Source organism: Anser cygnoides, chromosome 4, assembly GCF_040182565.1.
Source record: "Anser cygnoides isolate HZ-2024a breed goose chromosome 4, Taihu_goose_T2T_genome, whole genome shotgun sequence".
NCBI lineage: Eukaryota > Metazoa > Chordata > Aves > Anseriformes > Anatidae > Anser > Anser cygnoides.
The window spans coordinates 51,410,372-51,430,981 of NC_089876.1; the positions used below are offsets into that span (position 1 = coordinate 51,410,372).

Genomic DNA, 20,610 nt, shown 5'->3' on the forward strand with positions numbered 1-20,610 from the left:
CACTTTTAAGCAGAAAACATTTATTCCTATCCCTGCAAACAAAGCAATGTACAAAAGGATTTTTAAGGCCACTTCTGGTGCAAAATTTAATCAGAGGAGTAACTTGGTGATGGACAAACAGTTTTATAATTGTTTATCTCTTCAGACTCTCTAGGAACCAAAAAGACACAAACCTTATTCGATGGCAGACCAAAACAGACCATAATTATAATTTTAGTTTTACCTATATATCTGCATTTCTTTTGGTACAGAAAGAAAAATTAGCTAGGCAAGGAGATAACAAAAACATCCCTGCAACAAGTAACCTTGGTAGTTTATATCCAGATTTACCTGTAAGTGAGATGATAGCGTTACTGTTTTAACTGCTAGTAATTCCCCTGGCTTTATGACAACCTCCACCAAATTAGGGTTCATTTAGTATTCATAAGGATTTTGGCCTCTTGGCCTGAGGATTAAAAAAGCTGCACAAGAGATCAGCATGCAATCTAAATCTTTACTTTCTGCTGATTTTGTTTTTTTTTTTTTTTGTGGTGTTAGCACAACTGTGAAAAGTGCAAGCTGTTCACTTCAGGAAAATTAAACTCATTTTTATGTAACTACTGGGACCCAATACAGGAGAAACAATTACATATTTTTTTAAGACTCTGTCAGTTCCAACACACATCCCATACAGGTAATTGTTTCAAGCCTTGATGATACATTCTCTCAATTAATATCCTTAGGTGTTAAAGTACATTTCAGATAGCACAGCCTCATCTGGTCCTCACTGCAAATTATGACAGGCGAAGTTCAGAGATCTATTCCTACTGCAGAACTGAAGTGCAATACACTCTACTTGAGACCACTTTGTAAGATCATTTGGTGAGTGAAGACCATTCAGGATGCAGTTGATCTCTACTGGTTTTGTGGGAGCCCATTATGCAGGAAACCTGCTCTGAGGCCATTTGTCACACAAGTTGTTAGTTCCCACGAGCTCTCTGGGCACAGAACTCACGCCTTCCCCTTGCACATCATCACACCTGCAGTCAGCAGGGACCCTTAAGTGCTACTCCTTTCACAGAAGAGAGGAGATGGCTGGAAAAGCAGTGAAAACTGTGAACCCTCCGGTACTTGTTTTCCCTCTTCAGCTGAAAACCGGAGATGTCCTAGGAAGCTGTAGAAGACATCTGAGTGAGACTTTTTGGAAGGGAAATGGGAATCACATCCCAGAGAAGAAATCTACTAGTGCAGGACTGGCTGATTAATCCAATACACCCAGGACCCTATGGCCTTACTAATACTAAGTCCAAAAAATGCAGAAAGTTGGGTTTGCAGTTTTGCTGATTTTCTTCTATTACGGTAAATCCATTTTAACTATTCAAGGTAGAGTTTGCTATGTCCTCTGACCCAAGCATCTTCACATTGCAATACAGCTCCAACACCAAACTACTCTTTGCTATAAAAATATTCCCTCCATTTTTGTTGGCATATTACATAACAATACTATGATAACACAATAGGTCTGGTCCCGATAAAAGATTTTGTTGAATTACTAATACAGAAAATAATAAATGAGAGTCAAACTAGAAAAAAGGCAGCACATCTGTCAAAATGAAAAGAATTAAATCAAGCTACCCCTTACAAGTTATGGGAACACTGTAGCGTATTTAAAAGACACTTGATCAAATGCATGAAAAGTAAACGTGTTTTTCCATAGTTTAGCAACTGTTTTTGCTGAACTAGAACTTGTGACTTGTCCCTTTAATTATGAATGTCTATGAAAGACATGACTATATTAAGAATTTTATTATCAACAACAACAAAAAAACAGGGTAGAAAAAGCTTTTGTTTAAAGATCAAACCATAAATTAATTATGGCTTATTTCCTTTGCTTATATTACTGACTGCATGTACTGCAATAAACAGATTTCTACTTCCCATGTGTGAAGTTCATAGGATAATGCTCACAGCAGACAGCAAGCAGAACTAAACCTGTAATTTACAATGATAAACAAGAACTAAAAGGCAAAGTTCATTTAATCATCGTTAGAAACACAAATGCCCTTGCTTTCTTTTGTTTAAACCAGAAATGAATACAGCATGTTACACAATTTGTGCAATAGCATTCATAAAAAAAAAAGATTTTATTTATTTTAAAGAAATTAGAGGTGTAATAAGAGATGGTATAGCCTAGCTGGTTCTGTTTGTATCCTAACACGAGTTTACCTTTGTGATACATGAGAGAGAGCAAAAAGGGTTAAACAGTATGCAAAAAATCCTGTTTCTTATCTGAACTGTGAATTTCTGTTCGTGTTCCTATACTCCCTTAACAGTGATTAAAGCATAATAAGCACCCCGAAATGAAGGTACATCATAAGTCTCAGGAATTTCCTTCGCAAAGTCAAGCACTGTAGCGTTACTCTGCATGTTGGTGGTCATGCTGTTTACAAAGATGATTTCTATAATACTATTCAAATGTTGTTCAGCAATATTTAACAGGAAAAAATCGAGCCAAGTTACAACAGCATTCTTAATGTTTCTCTCTCTCTCACTTTTTTTTTTTTTTAAGTTTTCCATTTATGTTAAGCATAGCACATAAGAGAACATGACCTGATTTCCAGATCTTGCATGAATTTTTCCCTAGCTATGCCTTCGGAGCTCCAAGCTGCCAGCTTCAGTAACAGCAGCAGGCTGCGGGAGACCTCTGCTGGTGAATGCAATTTATCGCCCTGCAGCTGCTGCTTGTGGACCAGATATGGATGTTCCCCAGCTGTGAAAAAAGATAGTGTTTGGAGCTTTTAATATTATTTCCCCTACGAATGTACTCGTACTTTTTATTTATTAATACCTTTTTAAGTTAAGAAAAAAAAAGTTCAATTTTTCAAATATTACCTTACAAAGTAAAACAGAAAGTCAAGAAAACTACTTCTTGAAAAACTGCCAATAAATACAACCTTCAAAATACAGTCATGCCTGTGTAAATTTTGCACAGCTAAAATCAACATTCTCCTGGAAATATTGCAGTATTTAAGATGAAGCTGCTTTACAGATTTGTTTGTTTGAGATAGGTACTGACAAGACGATACCCACGCAGATATTCACCTATTCACCAGGCAGGGGATGAGTGGCCTGGAAATTCTGCCATATCCAAGCAGTGCCCTGGGACAGCCTAGGCATAGAAGCAGAGGGGAAGGGCTTCCCCAGGAGCATCTGGTAAAAGATTTATTCTTTGGGGCAAATCAGTGGAAGCACCAGCTTCTCTAAATTGCAGGTTAAAAAAAAAAAAAACAAAACATAATCTGACTCTAATCCTTGGCTACTCTACTTCAATAAGCTAGTGACTGCTGAGGAGTGTCATTTTGATTATTCTTAATCAGTTAAGGTGTGGCAAATACAATCAAGAAAGTGCCATGCAGTCCTTTAAATTAACGGTATGCTTTCATCTACAGCTGCATGAATCATTCTGATCACCTGTACTTACATAGAGTAGAACAGAATATATTCAAAGAATCAGATGATCTCCAGCTGATAAATACATTACTTGCAAAAAGATACGTTGGTGAACTTCATAAAAAGATGGCTTTAATGAAAAAGTAACAGAAATCCCTATTAATCCTTTTGAATGGCTACTGAAGAAATGGGCTCTCAGATGAACTAAAATGTCAGATTGTAAAAGGACGTTATTAACACAAGACATAACTAATCCATAAATTTGTTGTCAAAGGTATTGCAAAGGCCAAAGTCGTGTCAAAGTTTACATGATTAACAACAGCATAATCAGCAATGATACAACAACACCTTCCTACACCTGGTAAGTGATAAAAGAACTTCATCATGAGACAATGTGTAAATTAGTTTAAAAAACAGATTTTGGAATGGAATAGTCTCAGGTTGCCACTGGCAAGGCTCTGAGCCACACCAGCTGCTGGTCAGATCCATCTAGAAATGCCTATAAATTTCCATCCCAAAAGCTGAAGTTTTAAACCAATGAATCTTTAAAAAAATAACATTGCTAGTTCTTTTTAATATAATGCTTACAGAAAGCTAACGACAAATGATCAAAAGAAAAACTTTATATAAGAAAATCACCATTTAAAATCTTTAATTGTAAGTCAGTTAGTATAAATGAATTCCCCATGCTTTTAGCAGTTCAAATTCTCTAAACAATTATGAGGACACTGCCATAAACAAACAGCTATGCTGCTCATGATACCTGCTTAGCAAGTTTAGCCAGTGATTTAAACTAAACACACTAGAACTAAAATAATTGCAGTTCTACAGTAACATGGGGTACACATGTTTGCAAGGAAGGGTACATCATTAACAGTTTCTTTATCTTGTAAAACAGTATAATTTGATTTCAACACAATTGTCTAAAAGAACTTTTAGTAAAAGATTTTTGTGTTTATCATATGGGCAGTTCTGAATTAAACTGAGGTATTGTCAATAGGTAAACATCAAGCATTTGCAGTCTGCTATACACTAATTCTGTTTTAGTAGTAGTTAGGCACTGTGATCCACTGATTTTCAAACAGCAGTAATATGAAGAGGTCCCTTGGATAGTTTTAGATCTGTCTAGTTCTAGATCTGTCACTACTGCTAAAAAAATCGTAAATACCTTACAGCTACATAACAGTAGATAGGGGAAAAAAAAAAAAACAAACACCTTATCAAAGATCCAGGTAAAAACCTATTTGTGAAAGTTCACACAGCAGCAATCAAGTGTGAATGAGAAAAGACAGCTCAATTTTCCTATAAAAATTGTGTCATTACAGAAGAACAATAGCACAAACAAAAAGAAAACGGTTTCCCAAAGAGTGAGCCTCATGCAGCAGGTAACATTTTTTTTCATATCAATACTTCCATTTCTTAGAGAACAAGTGTTTCACATCAGCTCTTCCAATTATAGTACCCCAGTGAGAATCGTCAAGTAATTTCAGAGTGCCTTCCCACTCCCCTGACTAAAATGCACCCACCCAGCTGGCAAAGCTTCTGTGTAGCTCACTAAATTGCTCAGCAGAGCATGAGGACCAAGCTGAGGCAAGTCACATTGGGCGTGAAAATGCCTTTTACTTTAAAAAGTTATCATGGTGGTTTTTCCTTAGGGACACAAAGAAACAATACAGCTCTCCTAGCTCCTTGCGCTCATTAGCATGTTGTAGTGCTAATTGTGACCCAGCCCACTCTCTCTTTCTTTTACTTCCATGAGTATTCAGATTGCATAGGGCCTTGCTACCCCCCTCTCACCTTGCTACTTACACTAGCATTCATTTTAAAACTCTGCTTTATTTTGGAGTTGTAGGTTTCCACTATACCCCCTGTGAGAAGAACTTTTGCCAAATTCTAAAGTTCCTTAAAGCCTGTAGTTATTAGTTTCTGAAAATTTCATCCTGAAAGGTAATTCTCTGCTCATAGCATTCATTAAAACATTGCTTTTAAAGTACCTTCTCTTGCTGGGTTCTTAGGAAGCACTTCTTTAGTTCTGCTGTTGCAATAGTGGATGGCATTCTCTCTTGATAAATGGGTTATTATTTGAAGTGGCAGATGAACTGAAAAAAAGAAACAATATTACAGTGAAAGTGGCAAATACCCATCAAGTATAAAACCACTCTTCAAGACATTAGACTTTTATAAAAAGGAAACCAAATCCTCTGATAGAAATTGTCACATTTAAGAGCAGATTTTTTCTGAAAAGGAACACTTATCTGACAAGGATGGTAAAACCAAACCTTTCCCAAATAATATTTTTGTACTATAAGTTTTAAACAGCAAAAAATGCAAAACCAATAAATTACTAGGCAATTATAAAGCCTGCATGAAATTATGTGAAACATTATGGAAAATACCCGATAAGAAGATAATTGTACGTCTTCTCTCTGTTTGAACCAAAACACCTGCAACGGCTTTATGCAGATTTTACTACCAGCAGGAACTACTGAAATCAACTGATAAGTTGTCCCCACTGGACTTCAACAGACAAAACAAAAGCTGAACAACTTCCCCCTCTTGCTCCCCCCACCAAAAGTTAAAAAATAAATAAAATACAATGAGGCAACCTCCTTTTCTTTCAAGTCAAGCATTAGCCTGGTGTTTATAAAGGGTACTCTTCACAAAAACAAAAATCCTGTCTGCACTGATCTCCTTCCAACAGCCTGCCTGCAAAGTTAGACGGCATCACTGTTTCCTAAGAAGTCTCCGTGTCCATTACCTATAAAATATTCCCCTCAGTGTATGCATAGTTCCTCCTGTAATATAGGTGAAATCCAGCTATCACTATGAGCCTGTGAACAAACCACAGAGAAGGCCTCTCTGCAGGCTTTTTGCTGGGATGTTGTGACACTTCAGAAAGAGCAGCCACAGAAAAATCACCAAATCGAGAAGTCATTCTGCTTACATGTGCACAACATACAGTAACAACCTCCACACTTAATCATGTGTCTTCTGTATTGATTAGTCATGAGATAAACACAAATTTATACTTAGCAGGTGGTAAGTTAGGAGCAGCAGACTACAGGTAAAAATAAGATCGAGTGGAGCATCTGAAAAATAAACCTATTTGTAAAGAATCTGTGGTTAATAGTTCTGCAGTATTGTCCAAAATTTCCTGGTAGCAGTAAAATAAATTCTGATACCTCTTCTCTGTACTCTCTGTTCACTTAAGAAGTATCTCCAGCCCAATGCTAATAAATATTTGCTCTGACTCTTTCCAGTGGTGAGCCATCAGTGGATGGACCACATAACACATGTACCCACAATGTAGTGTCAGGAAAAGTTTTGCGTTCCACCACTGTGCTGGTCCTGAGCAAGAGACCTCTGTAGTAAAGACTACTGTAGTAAAGACTAGATAAACAGAGGTAGTCCATCCAGCAGCCTCACCAGGCACAGGCCAGCATAGACTTCAGGTTGTGGTGTGCTGCATGAAACCCTTGGCCACAGGGTGAACTCGACTAACTCCTTGTAACAGAGGAGCCTGCAGGAGCTCCTACTGGGTACTGGCAATTAGGCCACCTGCCTGGCCTTGCCTTTATCATAGAACAGAACTACAGAATATCCTGAGTTGGAAGGGACCCACAAGGATCATTGAGCCCCACTCCTGGCTCCACACAGGACCACACAAAAATCAGACCTTTTGTCTGAGAGCATTGTCCAAATGCTTCTTGAACTCTGGCAGGCTCTCTGTGCAGAACCTTTTCCTAATACCCAGCCTGACCCTCCCCTGTCCCAGCTCCATGCCGTTCCCTCGGGTCCTGTCGCTGTCCCCAGAGAGCAGAGCTCAGCGCCTGTCCCTCCACTCCCCTCGTGAGGGAGCTGCAGGCCGCCATGAGGCCTCCCCTCAGCCTGCTCTGCTCTGGGCTGAACAAACCAAGGGACCTCAGCCGCTCCTCATCCATCTCCTCTAGACCCTTTGCCATCTTTATAGCCTTCCTTTGGACACTCTTTAACAGTTTTATGTCCTTCTTATACTGTGGTGCCCAAACCTGCACACAGTGCCCGAGGTGAGGCTGGACCAACTCAGAGCAGAGCAGGACAATCCTTTCTCTCAACCAGCTAGCAGTGCTGAGCTTGATGCACCCCAGGGTACAGTTGGCCCTTCTGGCTGCCAGGGCACACTGTTGGCTCGTATTTAGCTTGCCATTGACCAAAACCCCCAGACCACTTTCCACTAGGCTGCTCTCCAGCCTCTCATCCCCCAACCTGTACATTACATTGCTCCATCCCAGATGCAGAATTTTAAATTGTTTAATTTCATGCATTTGGTAATTGCCCAGCCCTCTGATTTGTCAAGATCTCTCTGGAAGGCCTCTCTACCCTTGAGGGAGTTGACAGCTCCTCCTAAATTAGTGTCATCTGCAAATTTACTTAGTATGCATTTGAGTCCTGTATCCAGATCATTTATAAAAACATTGAAGAGAACTGGCCCTAAACTGGCCCCAAAAGTTTATCTGAAAGTGCAGCAAGACATTACCATGGGAACATCCTTTAGGAATACAGTTGTTGTCCTGTGGGAAAATTTTATGTTAGCTCGAATGACCAAAAGGGAGAGCTTCTCTCCATGGACAGGATCTACTCTGCACAGCATGCCATGAGAAAATCCATTCGGGTCCTATCCCATGCTGGACAAATGCAGAGTGTCCAGCATCTGAAGGGATGTGAAATTTATTCACTGTCTGAATTTCTCTTCTTATTCTGCCTCACACCAGCAGTTACCTTATGAGGCCATTTGTTGCAATTACCCAGCAGATAGTAGATGTAAAGAAAAAAAACCTGCTGAGATGAACTGGTGGCCAGCAGCTGAAAAGGAAAGGAGATTAACTTCTAAATGCATGCAGCAGGGCATAACATTGAAGCATAAATAAGCAAAGGAATGTTCTGAACACACTCAAATTCTATTGTGCTGTAATTTTTTATTATTATTATTTTTTAAGAGCATTAGAGGTTAATTTAGCTCCTTAATTCCATGTGATGCCATGCAGTAAAGCTGTATCTCCCTGCTCTGGCACTGTTTCACTATAAACTAATTGAGACTGCAGTATGGCACGTCTTTTTGATATCCTTCCAATTTCCTCTGGGAAATTAAAGAAAAATACATTTAAAAGAAAATCAGGAGGAGATGAACTGCTTTTTCTTCCCATTTTTGCGGCACCAAACTTCCAGTCTGACTAATTGATCTGTTTTGCTTCTTCACTTACAAAAGTGAAATTTTTTCCAGAAGGTTGCTCCAGAGGAATAGCTGCCTGTAAACCAAAGGAGGGAAGTCAGCCAAAGTGACAGTCTTTATCTATCAGGAAAAAGATAAGTGAGAAATTCAAATTAATCTATTTGCATCTACATTTTCCCACACATTTCATAATAACACCAAGTAATTCATGTCAGTTGAATAATTTATACAATTATACCTAAGTAGACAAAGAACAGTGTGCTGTCAAACTGCTAGTTGTGATTGTTTTTGTGAAAAAACACCTAGAGTTGTACAGTTAATGTGTTTCATGACAAACTTCATGTTTGGGAGACCTTATGACACACAGGTTCCTTTCAATCAGATTTCACAATAAATGCTTCTCATTTTCAGGAGCTCTGAATTTTATTCTGAATATATATTAACTGACTGTGTGAATACTTGATCTAAGACTCCTGTGTCTGATTCATTCTCAGTAAAGCCAAGAAAACAATGCCCAACATCATGAAGTACTTCAGGGTTTCTGAAGGACAACAGGAGAATGAGGTGGTTAAATAGCTCAGTTGTTGAACAGTGGACAGAACACCATGAACAGAGACAACACCATGCTGAATTTTAAGGCCAACAAAGTTTCCAGACAGACTTATGCTGCAGCTTGAACTTAGGCAATTTTGATGCATAATACTTCAGTTAGATTTACGGGAGTCAGGGATACATTTGTTTGCAATGCAGGGAAAATACGCTACCATTTGGTTTATTATTTAATAAAGCTGATACAAAAGTATGTACAGTTTGGAGTTCTGTGTTTTTCAGCGCTCTTGGTGCGTTAGGAACCAGATAGGCAACGTGTTTTGAAGTAGTGTTTACTGTAAACAAGTAACAAATTTCAGTTACTTACACACTCTACTCTTCAGATTTAAAACAGACTACAGTGCACCATCTTATGGGGCAGTAAGATTTCCTAATGGGATGAACTTAACCCTTTCAGTTTTCCCCAAGACTCTACTTCATTGCTATAAGGCAGCTCTTCATTAGCCATGCTAAACAATTCTCTGTGATCTGAATACCAAGAAGCTACTGTGCTTGAGCAGGTCTTAAATGATAGGAGATAAATACGGAAGGGAGTGGGATGCTTGCATGGAAGGGTATATGAATTATGCCCAAGATTCAGTGCTACCTAACAGCTTGTAGCCTCCAGTTGTATCACACCTCAGTATACTAGCTGCTATAATGCAGCAATTGTTAGTAACGTTTTACATAGCCCCAAAGGACACCATTAAATTCTACGCTTTTACATTTACAGCTGGAAACAACGACTTGCCAAAGTTGTTTTGTATTTCTAGACACACATGCACATGTTGTATTGTTTCAGTTAATGCCACTGAGGTTTTAGTTGTTTCTTCTCCTTGATTATCCTTCTCTCTCCTACCATCCAAGAACAAAAGACAAGGTAGAGAAACTAGTAAAATGAAATTGGAATTATATTCCCCACAGGAAATACTGTTGCTAGTAGCTGTCTTTTAGGTTTAAATTCCCAAGCCATTCTGAACTGCTACAAAGTACAAACATTATTTGGTTATTTCTGTACAGCTTTATGTAACAATACTTAATTTTAAAAATAATGGGGCTTTTCCCTTTGCTCCAGCCAAAGCAGTAGGATTATGTTTTTTATGCATGTCATATTACAAGATAAGTAGCAAAGACCTGAATCCTCAGGAGTTATAACTTGACATACTGGCTTCAATGACTGTTTTCCCTAAAGAAGGAAATGTACTATTAAATCATATTCCAGCTTCACAGCAGTGCCAGTTTTTAAAAGCTCAGGATCTGGCTGGGAAGTTTTTAGGAACAGAGACTTTTTATTGCAATGTTTTACCTTTTTGTCACCAATGTCAAACCAAGAACTTTCAGGTTCCTGGCTTAGTCATGCAGATGACAATCAGGATAATGAAAAAGTCAATACTGATGTAAAAGTTTGTGCCTCAGCTTTCAACTTTATGGGCCATTTAGCCAGAAAACATACACTATGCAACCTTTTGCTTGTAACGGAAGGAAATGAATTCTAGAAGCAAGACTACTCATGGACACTATAACAGATACTCTAGGGCAGGGTCCACAGTTTTGCCAGAGGCCCTACAAAATAGCTTCCAAGAGTCTGCAGCAGTGAGCAAGGGGACTCAGAGTCCTAATCTGAGCAATACGCATCAGAGCCTGATTTTCTAGAATTGGTTATTATGTAAAGATCTTCTACGGATGGCAGTTAAAATTATTTTAAGAACAGGTTTGCAAATGATGTACTTTATTTGGGCAAAAGGTTTGTTTCCAGTTCTTATTCCAGAAAGTTTTTCAGTTTGAAATTCAGAATTTCACAGGGAAGAGAACTATTGAAATGATAAATAGCAACATCATGGATCAGAGGTATAACGTATCAGGCATATCAGTTTATACAGCTATCTTGAAATATTGTGGAAATGCTTTTACTCAAATTTTCCTGATTTAAAAACCATTGGTTACACAACAGGTTTAACTTCAGTGAGCTTTCCTCTTCAAAGTCATTCTTGCCATATAAAAAGTATGGTAGCAACGGCACAGAGGATGTCAGCAAATTTGCTCTAAGTGTCAGGTCATAGCTGAGGGGGGAAATTGCCTTTGGTTGATGGGTGCAGTTATACCACTGCAGAGCTGCTTTGGAACAGCTCTGAACATGGAGGCAGAGTTTTCCCAGAATTTCATTAACTTCACTCGGTGTCGTTAACCTACCCAGAGCTCAATGAAGAACTTGCCTTTAGGCAGTTTTAGTTTCATATAACACAAATGCATTACACAGCAGTCATTATGTTACCCAATGATCCCTCTTAAACTAATTGCATCCAGTAATGATTTAGATCACAGTAACTGTTAAGTTTGTGCTCCCAGTGTTGTAGATTGTAGAATCGGTGGGGAAGTATGTTTAATTCACAGACTGATATACACCTATATGTCTATTTATCCAGGGTAAAATTGGCAAGTTTTTCATGATGACTAATACGGTCACTATGCTCTTAAAAGAAGCATAACTTGCCTCCCCTAATATCAATGCCACAATTTCCTAATTTATCTTGTGTAGTTCAGAACATAACATCCTATCCTTTGGAACCCCCATCTATATTTTCTTCCACACAGGGTAATGTGTATGGCGTGTTCCTGATGCTGAGCATATACACAAAAATGAGTCCAACAAAATTATGTTTGCTGAACCATGTCACTTTTTTTGGGGGGGGGGGGGGGGGAGAGGTTACGTTATTAATAAGGATTGATAAACTAGTCACCCATTTTCCTGAGTGAAGATCTGCTGTCAAGACAAGTATTGCCATTAAGTAGGGTAAGGCTTTATTAAGGAATAAACACGCTGATGGATATGGTACCCATGGGTCTTGCTACATCTCAATCTAAGTGATTTTAGAGAATAATTTTTGACAATTTGCAGAGGGTGAAATGATTCGGTGTCTGGAAATTAGAGATTCCAAAGTCTTAAAACAATCCAAGCTCTTCATTACCTTCCTCTTCTTTTACAAAGGTTAATTCCTTTAAACAGACACTAATGAAATCACAGACAAAATAGAGCACACGAAAGGACTACAGAGATAATCAGAGGAATTATTAGAAAGGTGGAAGGTTTACTAGGAAAACTTATGTCTAATAAGGTAAGCTAGGAACTCAGCTAAATCAGTCAAACAATTTTAAAGGATTTAGCTTGCGATATATGCATATAGTGATGAGCCTGAATATGTTTACCTAGACTATTCCAAGATCACTCTTGCAGTTTGAAGTAAGCTGAATATTTAATGAAAAAGAAACACTGTAGGACAGGTGCACACTTACTGTAATATGGTATAATGCTGTAGAAGTTATTGGAATTATGTGATTTTAAACTGGAAATGTCAGAGATTTGCATATATGTACATTTTAGCTACGCAAAATGCTGTGCCAACCTTTGACTGCAGCAATGAGAGTCTATTCTAAGCTTTAAAAAAAAATAGAAAAATATATTAGCACAAACAACGAAATCAGAAATTTCTTGTAGCCTCACAGTTACCTGGCACCCCAAGAAGCACACTCAAGGAGCTGGTGAGAGCCTCCTAAAATCCGAGAAATGACACTTGTTTCCATGAATCTCAGACAAAATAGAATTGCCAGAGTCACCTCATATAAAATATTATACAATATGTTCATATAATAGCCTCAATTGCTGCAGCTTCAGTACCTGAAGTGAAGGGGATTGAAAGGGACAGGAAGGAAAGAGACCACTCAAAACCAACAACAGATATGACTAAGTAATTACTGCCACTCAAACTTCAATGGCATACAGAACATTGAGATCTCAAACATTTCAGGGTTTTTCTGTCTCCCACAGAAATACGAAATTACTAGGCTAACTCGGTAACCATTGTCAAAGATTTTTTTCTTAGGTTTCCATTCCTATTGCATGTACAGTGAAAATATCCTGATATATCCAGAAAAGTTCTGACAAGTTTATTGGACTGTAGATTCGATTCATTATGGAAAAAAAATTACAGTATCTTAAGTCTGTCTTTATTATCTTAATAAAATTAAGTCATTATATTGTGAATTTGGGTTGCAACTTCACAAAAAGGTACATTTTAATAGTTCTAAGGAGGAATTCATCAGATGAGTGCTGGAGAGAAGCTAGAGAGAGTCAGAAGTTGTCCATGCTCTAAACTACAGGCAAGTTGCCTAGATATATCTGCCCAAATACTGGCCTATCATTTGAATTGAGCATTAAGTCATTGGGCATACCAAGGGACCATTGGGAACTGAGTTCAGAGAATTGAATATTTATGAATATGGATATTTAAATATGCAGTTGCAGTGTGACAGGAACTTGGTCCTGAAGGGAGTCTGCAAAACTATGTATCTAAAGGGTCTACTACATGTGATTTGATTTTCTTTGCTGAAGATGCCATGTTATATGGTGGCAGCATGTTATACTACTACTCTATAGTCTCATTTCAGATTTTTTCCACTAGGAAAGTTTTAAACTTCAGTGCCTCTACGCCCAACATCTTGAAACTTGAAACCTTCAGAGTATGCTACATGGCAGCCGCATTATTAGAGACTTTCCAAACATGTGGAAGAATTTGTCAATTTGAATCATTTCTGTTTTACCATGTATTATTTTTTTTGGTTGTGGTGGAAGTATGGAGGAAGGGAAAGGAAAAGAGGAAACAGATGAGATAGAAGAGGATGGTTTTACAAGACACTGTAGGTTACTTGGTAAAAAATTGTATGATTTTTGCTTTTTTGTTATTATTATTTTTAATACCCTAAATCCTATTTAGAATTTTAAAATATCTTTAAGCATATAGTACATCAGACAGCCACTTTGTTTGTTAAGCAAACAAAGTTGCAAGAGCCCTAATTTTAAAGGTTAAAGGGACTGATAAAATGATTGACTATGCCAGGTAATTACATTAGCCTAGGAGGCTCTGTCTAAATGAATAAGCAGTCTTCTGCTTCTCTGATTAGTGACAGGAATCCGTTAGGAAGAGCTTGAGTATAATTAGGATGGAGAGAGGGAAAAAAAAGTAACAGCATTTAGAAAAAGCAGGAAATGCAGAAATAGCTAGCATGAAACATAATTAAAGGAGCATATTAGGTGTTCTTAATAGTTTCTTGTGCAGTATAGTTTAGAAATAGTTGTAAGCCAGGAAGGAAGGAGTAAGTTATATGAATTGGTACTCCTGTTTTACCTTTTCTCAGTTTATCAGCATAGAAATTAAGATATCAGTGGAAAATCCATCAGAATCAATGACAGAAGTAAAATTAAATCTGCTAAATATAAGCACACAATTTAAAGAAATGAAGAACACAAGTTTCAAAACACAGCCCTCTTGCCTTCATTTTAAGCTCTGTCGAGTCTTAAAGTCAAATTTCTAGAAATACTGCTTCAGATACGGAGACAAACATTCACAGTCGGTGAAATGCAGATTTAAAAATGACATGGGATTAATAAATATTTAATTTAGAAGCACTAACCTGGCTAAATTAAAAGAAAATGGCATTATATTTATGAAATCAGGATACAGCAAATATTAGGGTGTGTCTTTCAACCAGAGAATGCATCCTCAGATTTGCTTCAGCTCAGTCACTGAACTGTGGCAATGCTGAGTTCAGTGATAGCTAATTTATTCTCCAAAGAGTAGATTTAAGGATAAATCAGGTTATGTGTCATTTTCACTGCCTTCCTCATTGTTACTTGATTTATTTTTATTTAAACAATACCATACCGGCTTCATTCATACCTGCACTGTTGCGAACAGAGCTGAGTTCTCCATATGTAGAAGGAAATTGGCATTTCTAAGAGCATATCATTTGGCAGCGACTTGCCAATAAGTAAGCGTTAAGTGAAAAAACAGAAGCAGCAACAACAAAAACCCAAATTTTGAAGTTAGTGGCGTATTGACTATTATGTCTACCATCATGAGACCATGCCTTTCATTCATCGAAGGGTAATAGCACACATGAAAATCACAAATGTAAAACAGATTAGCAAAAAAAAACAACCAACCAAAAAAAACCAAACCAAACCACATAATAACTGTAATCATAATTTTGTAATTGTCTGTTTTATTGCTTAGTCTTACAATTATACACTTATATTACATTATATACTATACTTATATACTATATTACATTATATAACATGGCATATAATCAAGAAACTCTACATGTGCCTTGTCACCAAAAATCTACTACAGATACATTTCAGATGAAGAGGGATGCTGTCGATCTATTTCTGACTGCTAGCTCTTCCCTCATGATGTAGTTCCCCCTGCCCATTACTTTTTCCTCTCTTCCAAACCCAGCTGTTAATGACTTTAACCTTTAGTTGGTTCCCTTGAACTCATGAAGTTTGCATTTTATTAACACTAAGCTAAATGCAGTTTTAACTTTCCTCCATTCTAATTAATGTAGTTATAACACTGAATTTTCTTGAAAATCTCATTCACAGAAATTGGTTTAACTTTTATATGTCAATTGGCCCATTTCTTGCATGACAGCATTTCTGAAAATGTGATGCATTGTATTATCATTATAACAGGGTCTCCTTCTCAGAACCATGCAGAAAATTTCTTGCAAGTACCATATTTTAGTTACTGTTTTATAACATTTAACATCATGTTGCATGGTAAGCTAAATTTTACAGCAAACCTGTTCTTGAATATAAGAATATTTAACCTATACTTAACTAAACCAATTTCATTTTGCCTTACTGATACAGAACACTGTAGTAAAGATTACCCCAGCCAGGTATTTCTCTATTTTAATGTATGCACTTACAATGTTATCAGTAAAATTAATGTAAAAAAAATGCAAATTAATAACTGGATACCAACATGACAAGTTTGAATTCTAGTATTACCCCCTCACTGCCACCAACACATACAGTAGAAATGTGACTTAGGAGAAATTACACAGCAATTCTACACAGCTGTCAAGACATTTTTACAAAAGATCCTTTGTGGATAGGGTGAATGAAGTATTAAAGAGGAATATTTTTTTCCCCAGATTACAAACTATTTAAAGAACAAGATTGGACTAGAAATTGGTGCACATTTACATGGAATAGTTTTAGGTCTGTAAGTAGGTCATCAAATCAGAAGCATCATCACCCAAGGGTCTCATTATAGTCAGTGGCAAAAGACCAGCTGAATAACCCCTTGGAGCTGCCCATTAAGTATAATAAGTATCTACAGAGCCTAAGTTTCCTTCTTAATGCCCCAATTAACAATTCAAGTTTAGGTAGGATGAGTCCCAGTAATCCTGCACCATGGAAACCTTTCAGCTTCCAACCTCATCCTCCAGGTGAGAAGCAATGCTGGTTACACACCTCCCTCTGCTTCCCAAATGGCACATCTCTGTGAAACAGAATATAGATGGAGACCACACTAGTCTCTATGTGCTACTCTGCCAAGAACAGCAAAGCTGTTGACATTTCCAGATGTGCACACTCTAAAGTCTCCAAGGTAAGGACATTAATGTGTGTGAGTGAGGCTGTGACACTTGTGTCGAGCCACCAGGCCAACAGGAAAGTAGCTGCCAGCATTCACATTTGAGAGCCTAATGGAAATAAGGGCTGCAATTACAGCATGGCCATGGTGCAAGTTTGGAAACTGCTCATCTAAGAAGAAAAGGCTCAGCTCAATGCTGTTTCTTTATAAGCGTTTTTAGTGAATTTCTGAGCAGAAAAAAAAAATAAAGGCCACATTTTTGTTCATCCAAATGAACAAAGAATTTAAAACTTTCTTTAACTTTAATTTGTATTCATGAAGTGGGACCCCACTGTAAAACAGTTTTCACTGTCAGTTTACTGTATTGTCTCACTTATATTTAATTTCAGTATTAACTCCTTTTCAAAACTTACTTCCTTCTGCATTTCCCAGTTAAATATAATTTGCTGGCCCCATCTGGATTTGAACTGTATTAAAACTGAGCTACTATGATTCCTGTGCTACTTGACAGCATGTCTGAATTTATTTACTTGGATGAATGATTTAAAATCCAGTGCTCAGTTTCCTGTCAATGACTGGTACATAGTAAATTATATACATAAGAAAACAACTGTCACTGGATGGGCACTTGAGCTTCACATAGAATGTGAAACAAAGGTGTAGTATGAAAATACTCCTTAATACCTCAGTATTAAGTATTATTATGTAAAAATAATGGCACACGTAGGTGTCATTAAACTTTAAATTTAAATGGTCATTTAGCAGAAGTAGATCTTCTGTTCTGTAGGTACAGGTTTGGTAGGTCAGCACAGTAAAGGAAAACATCCCGTCTTTAGCTTGGAAAATAATTTTTATTGTACTTAAACACATATAACAAAGGTACACACAGAACCAGGGCTGGAACAAAACCATGCAGTATGCATTCTGCTCATGGATGTCAGGACATCACCTGAAGGTAACTAGTCAAGAAAAAAGTCTGTCTGTACATTCCTGCTTGTTAGTGCCATTCTTTGAAATTAATAAATATTAAATGAGAACTAAGAGAGATCAATCTTCTTTTCATTTGGGCTTTTGATGCTTCTTGTCAGGTATAACAAAGGACTTCATGCCCATAATCTTTCCTGTCTTTTCCAAACTTCATTGGGTAAGCTAACAGATTTTACTTCTCCGTGTAATGCTTAAGCAAGACGTAGTAAGCCCTATGACAGTGTCTCTGTTTAGTCTGCTATCAATGACTGTCTGTTGAACAGTCATAATTTCTTTTCTATAAGCACATTGTTACTAGGCCTCGATGGTAACTTCTTGACTTGCTTAGAAAAAGAAATCTGAAAGTTGTCTTAGGCTCTTAGGAAGGGCAGTGCTGTGGAAGATACTGGAAGTTGATTACTTTTTAAAATCAGTATCATTAAGTTTGGATGTGTTGGTGGGTATGTTAGTTAACAAAGTAGCCAAGCTAATTTGATTATTTGTTCCCAAAAATTCAGATATGACAAGGGATAAAGCTGATGGATTTCAACCTTTCCAGGGCCATCTTTCCTGCACTACTCACCTTGATACCTCTGCTTCAGAAGTGACTGTATCTGGGTTTACTGCCTGAAAAGAAGAATGAGTGGCAACATAAAAGCTGACAGGCAAAAGTGCTTTCATCTGGGTCCAAAAATTTCCCCAAAGCTAACCGTTTCTGTAGCTGAAGGGTCCATTGAGCTGCCTTTTAAGGAAGGGTTTGAGATAGTACTCCCTTGGTAGCTTTCTACCTGGATCATGGTGTTTTTCTGATATTTTGCCTGCTTTTTCACTTACTCTCGTTTCTCCTGTTGTAGCTCCCGATTTAGGTTGAAAATAACAATTTTTACAGAAAACCATAGAATGGCTCAGGTTGGTAGGGACGTTAGAGATCATTTAACTCCAACCCCGCCACAGGCAAGGATGAAAGCACATCTGTGTCATGAAGCACACAGAGGTTGGTTCCTAACGTATTTTACTTGGACTCTTCGAAGACGGTAGAAGCCTGTTCTTACGGCGTGGTTTTATTTTTTATTCTATTTTTCCGGTCAGTGGAGCCAGGCCCTTCCCCTGCTCCCGCCCCGCAGCGGCTACAGCGAGGCCGTCACCCTCAAACCCCTCAGCTACTAGGCATGCCGGGGACGAGGAGGAAGAGGAGGAGGAAAAGGGGGAAGAGGAAGAGGAGGTGGCGACCCACCCCGGAACCCTGTGCTCTCTGCCGGCGCCGCCGCCCGGAGCTCTGCGGCTGCTGCACGGCGGCGGCTGAGGGCAGCGATCGCCATGGTGCGTGCGTGCGGGCAGGGGGCATGGCGCGGCTCTCCTTTCCTTTCCTTTCATTTCTTTGCCTTTTCTTCCCTTCCCGTCGGGGGAAGCCCGGGAGAAGGGAGCGGCTCGGCCCGCCTTGTGCTCATGCGGGCCTCTCCCGAGGGGCCGGCATTGTGCCCCCCGGCTGCTGCTTCCAGCCCCGACTGCAGAAAGCGAGGAGCAAAACGCGTGCAACTAGCGCACGGTGCCTCTGGAGGCTTCCCTGAGTGTCCAGGGCGATTCAGCTCCCCCCCCGCGATCCCGAACACCCATAAAGTGATGCACTGAGGTCTCCGTTTACTCCTCGCTGCCTCTTACCAGACAGCAGCCAGAGGCACTCCCATGGTCTGCTGGAAAGGACAAAAAAAAACCATAAAAAACCCTTCTGTTTTGTCGCATAAGTTATGTCTGGCCTTTTCCAGAAATCAAAACAATCAGAAACTTGAGTCAGAAAATTGCTGAGGCACGCAGCAGTAATCTTAGTTTCCTAGCCACAGAGTTCCACAAAGTATGCATTTTGAGGGAAGGCCTTATGCAAAATATGTTGCAGCATTTCCTACATTCCAGTAATTACATTACAGCACGGAATGTGTTTAAATAATTTTGTTGTTGTGTATGTTATTGAGGGGGGGTAAGATCCACCTGTTGGAACTGGTAAAGCACTACTATAAATTAAGGGGTTTGTGAGATAGGGATTCATGAGTTTTTAAGTCCCTGCCATGACACGTGCCCCTATCTTTCCTTTAATGTTTTAGTTTAGTAGCATACAGTATCTTTGATTTCTTTTCAGCCAAAGTTACCGAAAAGCAAAGGCGCGAAGCAAGAGAAAAAAGTTATCCATCCTTACAGCAGAAAAGCTGCGCAGCTTGCAAGGGAAGCACACAAACAGGATAAGAAAGAAAAGTAAGTTTACTGTGCAACCTTATGTACAGACTGAAGGATATTACAGTAGATACTTTTGTTTGTGAGTGCTGGTGAAAGGGGACTGTTATGCTGATACAACCTTAACATCTATTTATTTTAATAAAACAGCCTACCACTACCATGCTATATAGGCCATGTGAACTGACGGACCTATATTCACAAAAATCAGCTTAAGGATGTAGTTCAGCTACTTGTAAATAAGACTTCTTAGAGATACTTTCCAATCTTAATGATTCTGCGATTCTTCTTATCACAGCATTTTGCTTTTTAATAGCCTGAATGGCATCATGCTAGTGACTTTGCATGAAGTTTAGTCACCTTGTTTTACTTTACTTCAAGATTTAGTAAGAAACCTGCTTAGGGTCTGGCTTCTTGTACTGAAGTGCTGAGTTCATAGAGAAGAGCCATAAACATCATTTGGTGTCCTTCCTACAGGAGAGAGACTTCTGAATAAGACTAAATAGTTAACTCCTTTTGGTGATTTCCTGCTGTCCCATCTTTTAATTTTCTTTCCCCTATTGCAGAGGGGAAAGACAGGTGGAGAGGACAGGCCTTTGATTTCTGTTCTGTCTCAGCTTGCTGTTTCTAACACATATACCAACCAACTCCTTGAATGCTGATATAGCATGACTGTTTGTTTAGAAATCTATTAAAATGTACTTCAAGCATTTTCTGTCAAAGTATACTGATACTTTGATAGACCACACAAAC

The 20,610-nt window shown here is 38.5% G+C and overlaps 1 protein-coding gene and 1 long non-coding RNA gene across 2 annotated transcripts in view; one reads left to right on the forward strand and one right to left on the reverse strand.

The window, feature by feature from the left end:
• The window catches only part of LOC136790720 (uncharacterized), a 21,536-nt gene continuing 926 nt past the window's right edge, over positions 1-20,610 (reverse strand). Inside the window, exons 2-4 of the long non-coding RNA XR_010831165.1 lie at positions 8,670-8,758; positions 5,424-5,528; positions 1-2,749 (exon numbers count right to left, since the gene is read on the reverse strand). This is a non-coding gene — a long non-coding RNA (uncharacterized lncRNA). The remainder of the gene's footprint in view (positions 2,750-5,423; positions 5,529-8,669; positions 8,759-20,610) is intronic.
• TMA16 (translation machinery associated 16 homolog) overlaps positions 18,799-20,610 on the forward strand; it is an 18,329-nt gene continuing 16,517 nt past the window's right edge. Inside the window, 2 exon segments of the mRNA XM_048076197.2 lie at positions 18,799-18,954; positions 19,766-19,878. Of these exon segments, the coding sequence (XP_047932154.1) occupies positions 18,952-18,954; positions 19,766-19,878 (116 nt within the window). The 5' untranslated portion in view covers positions 18,799-18,951.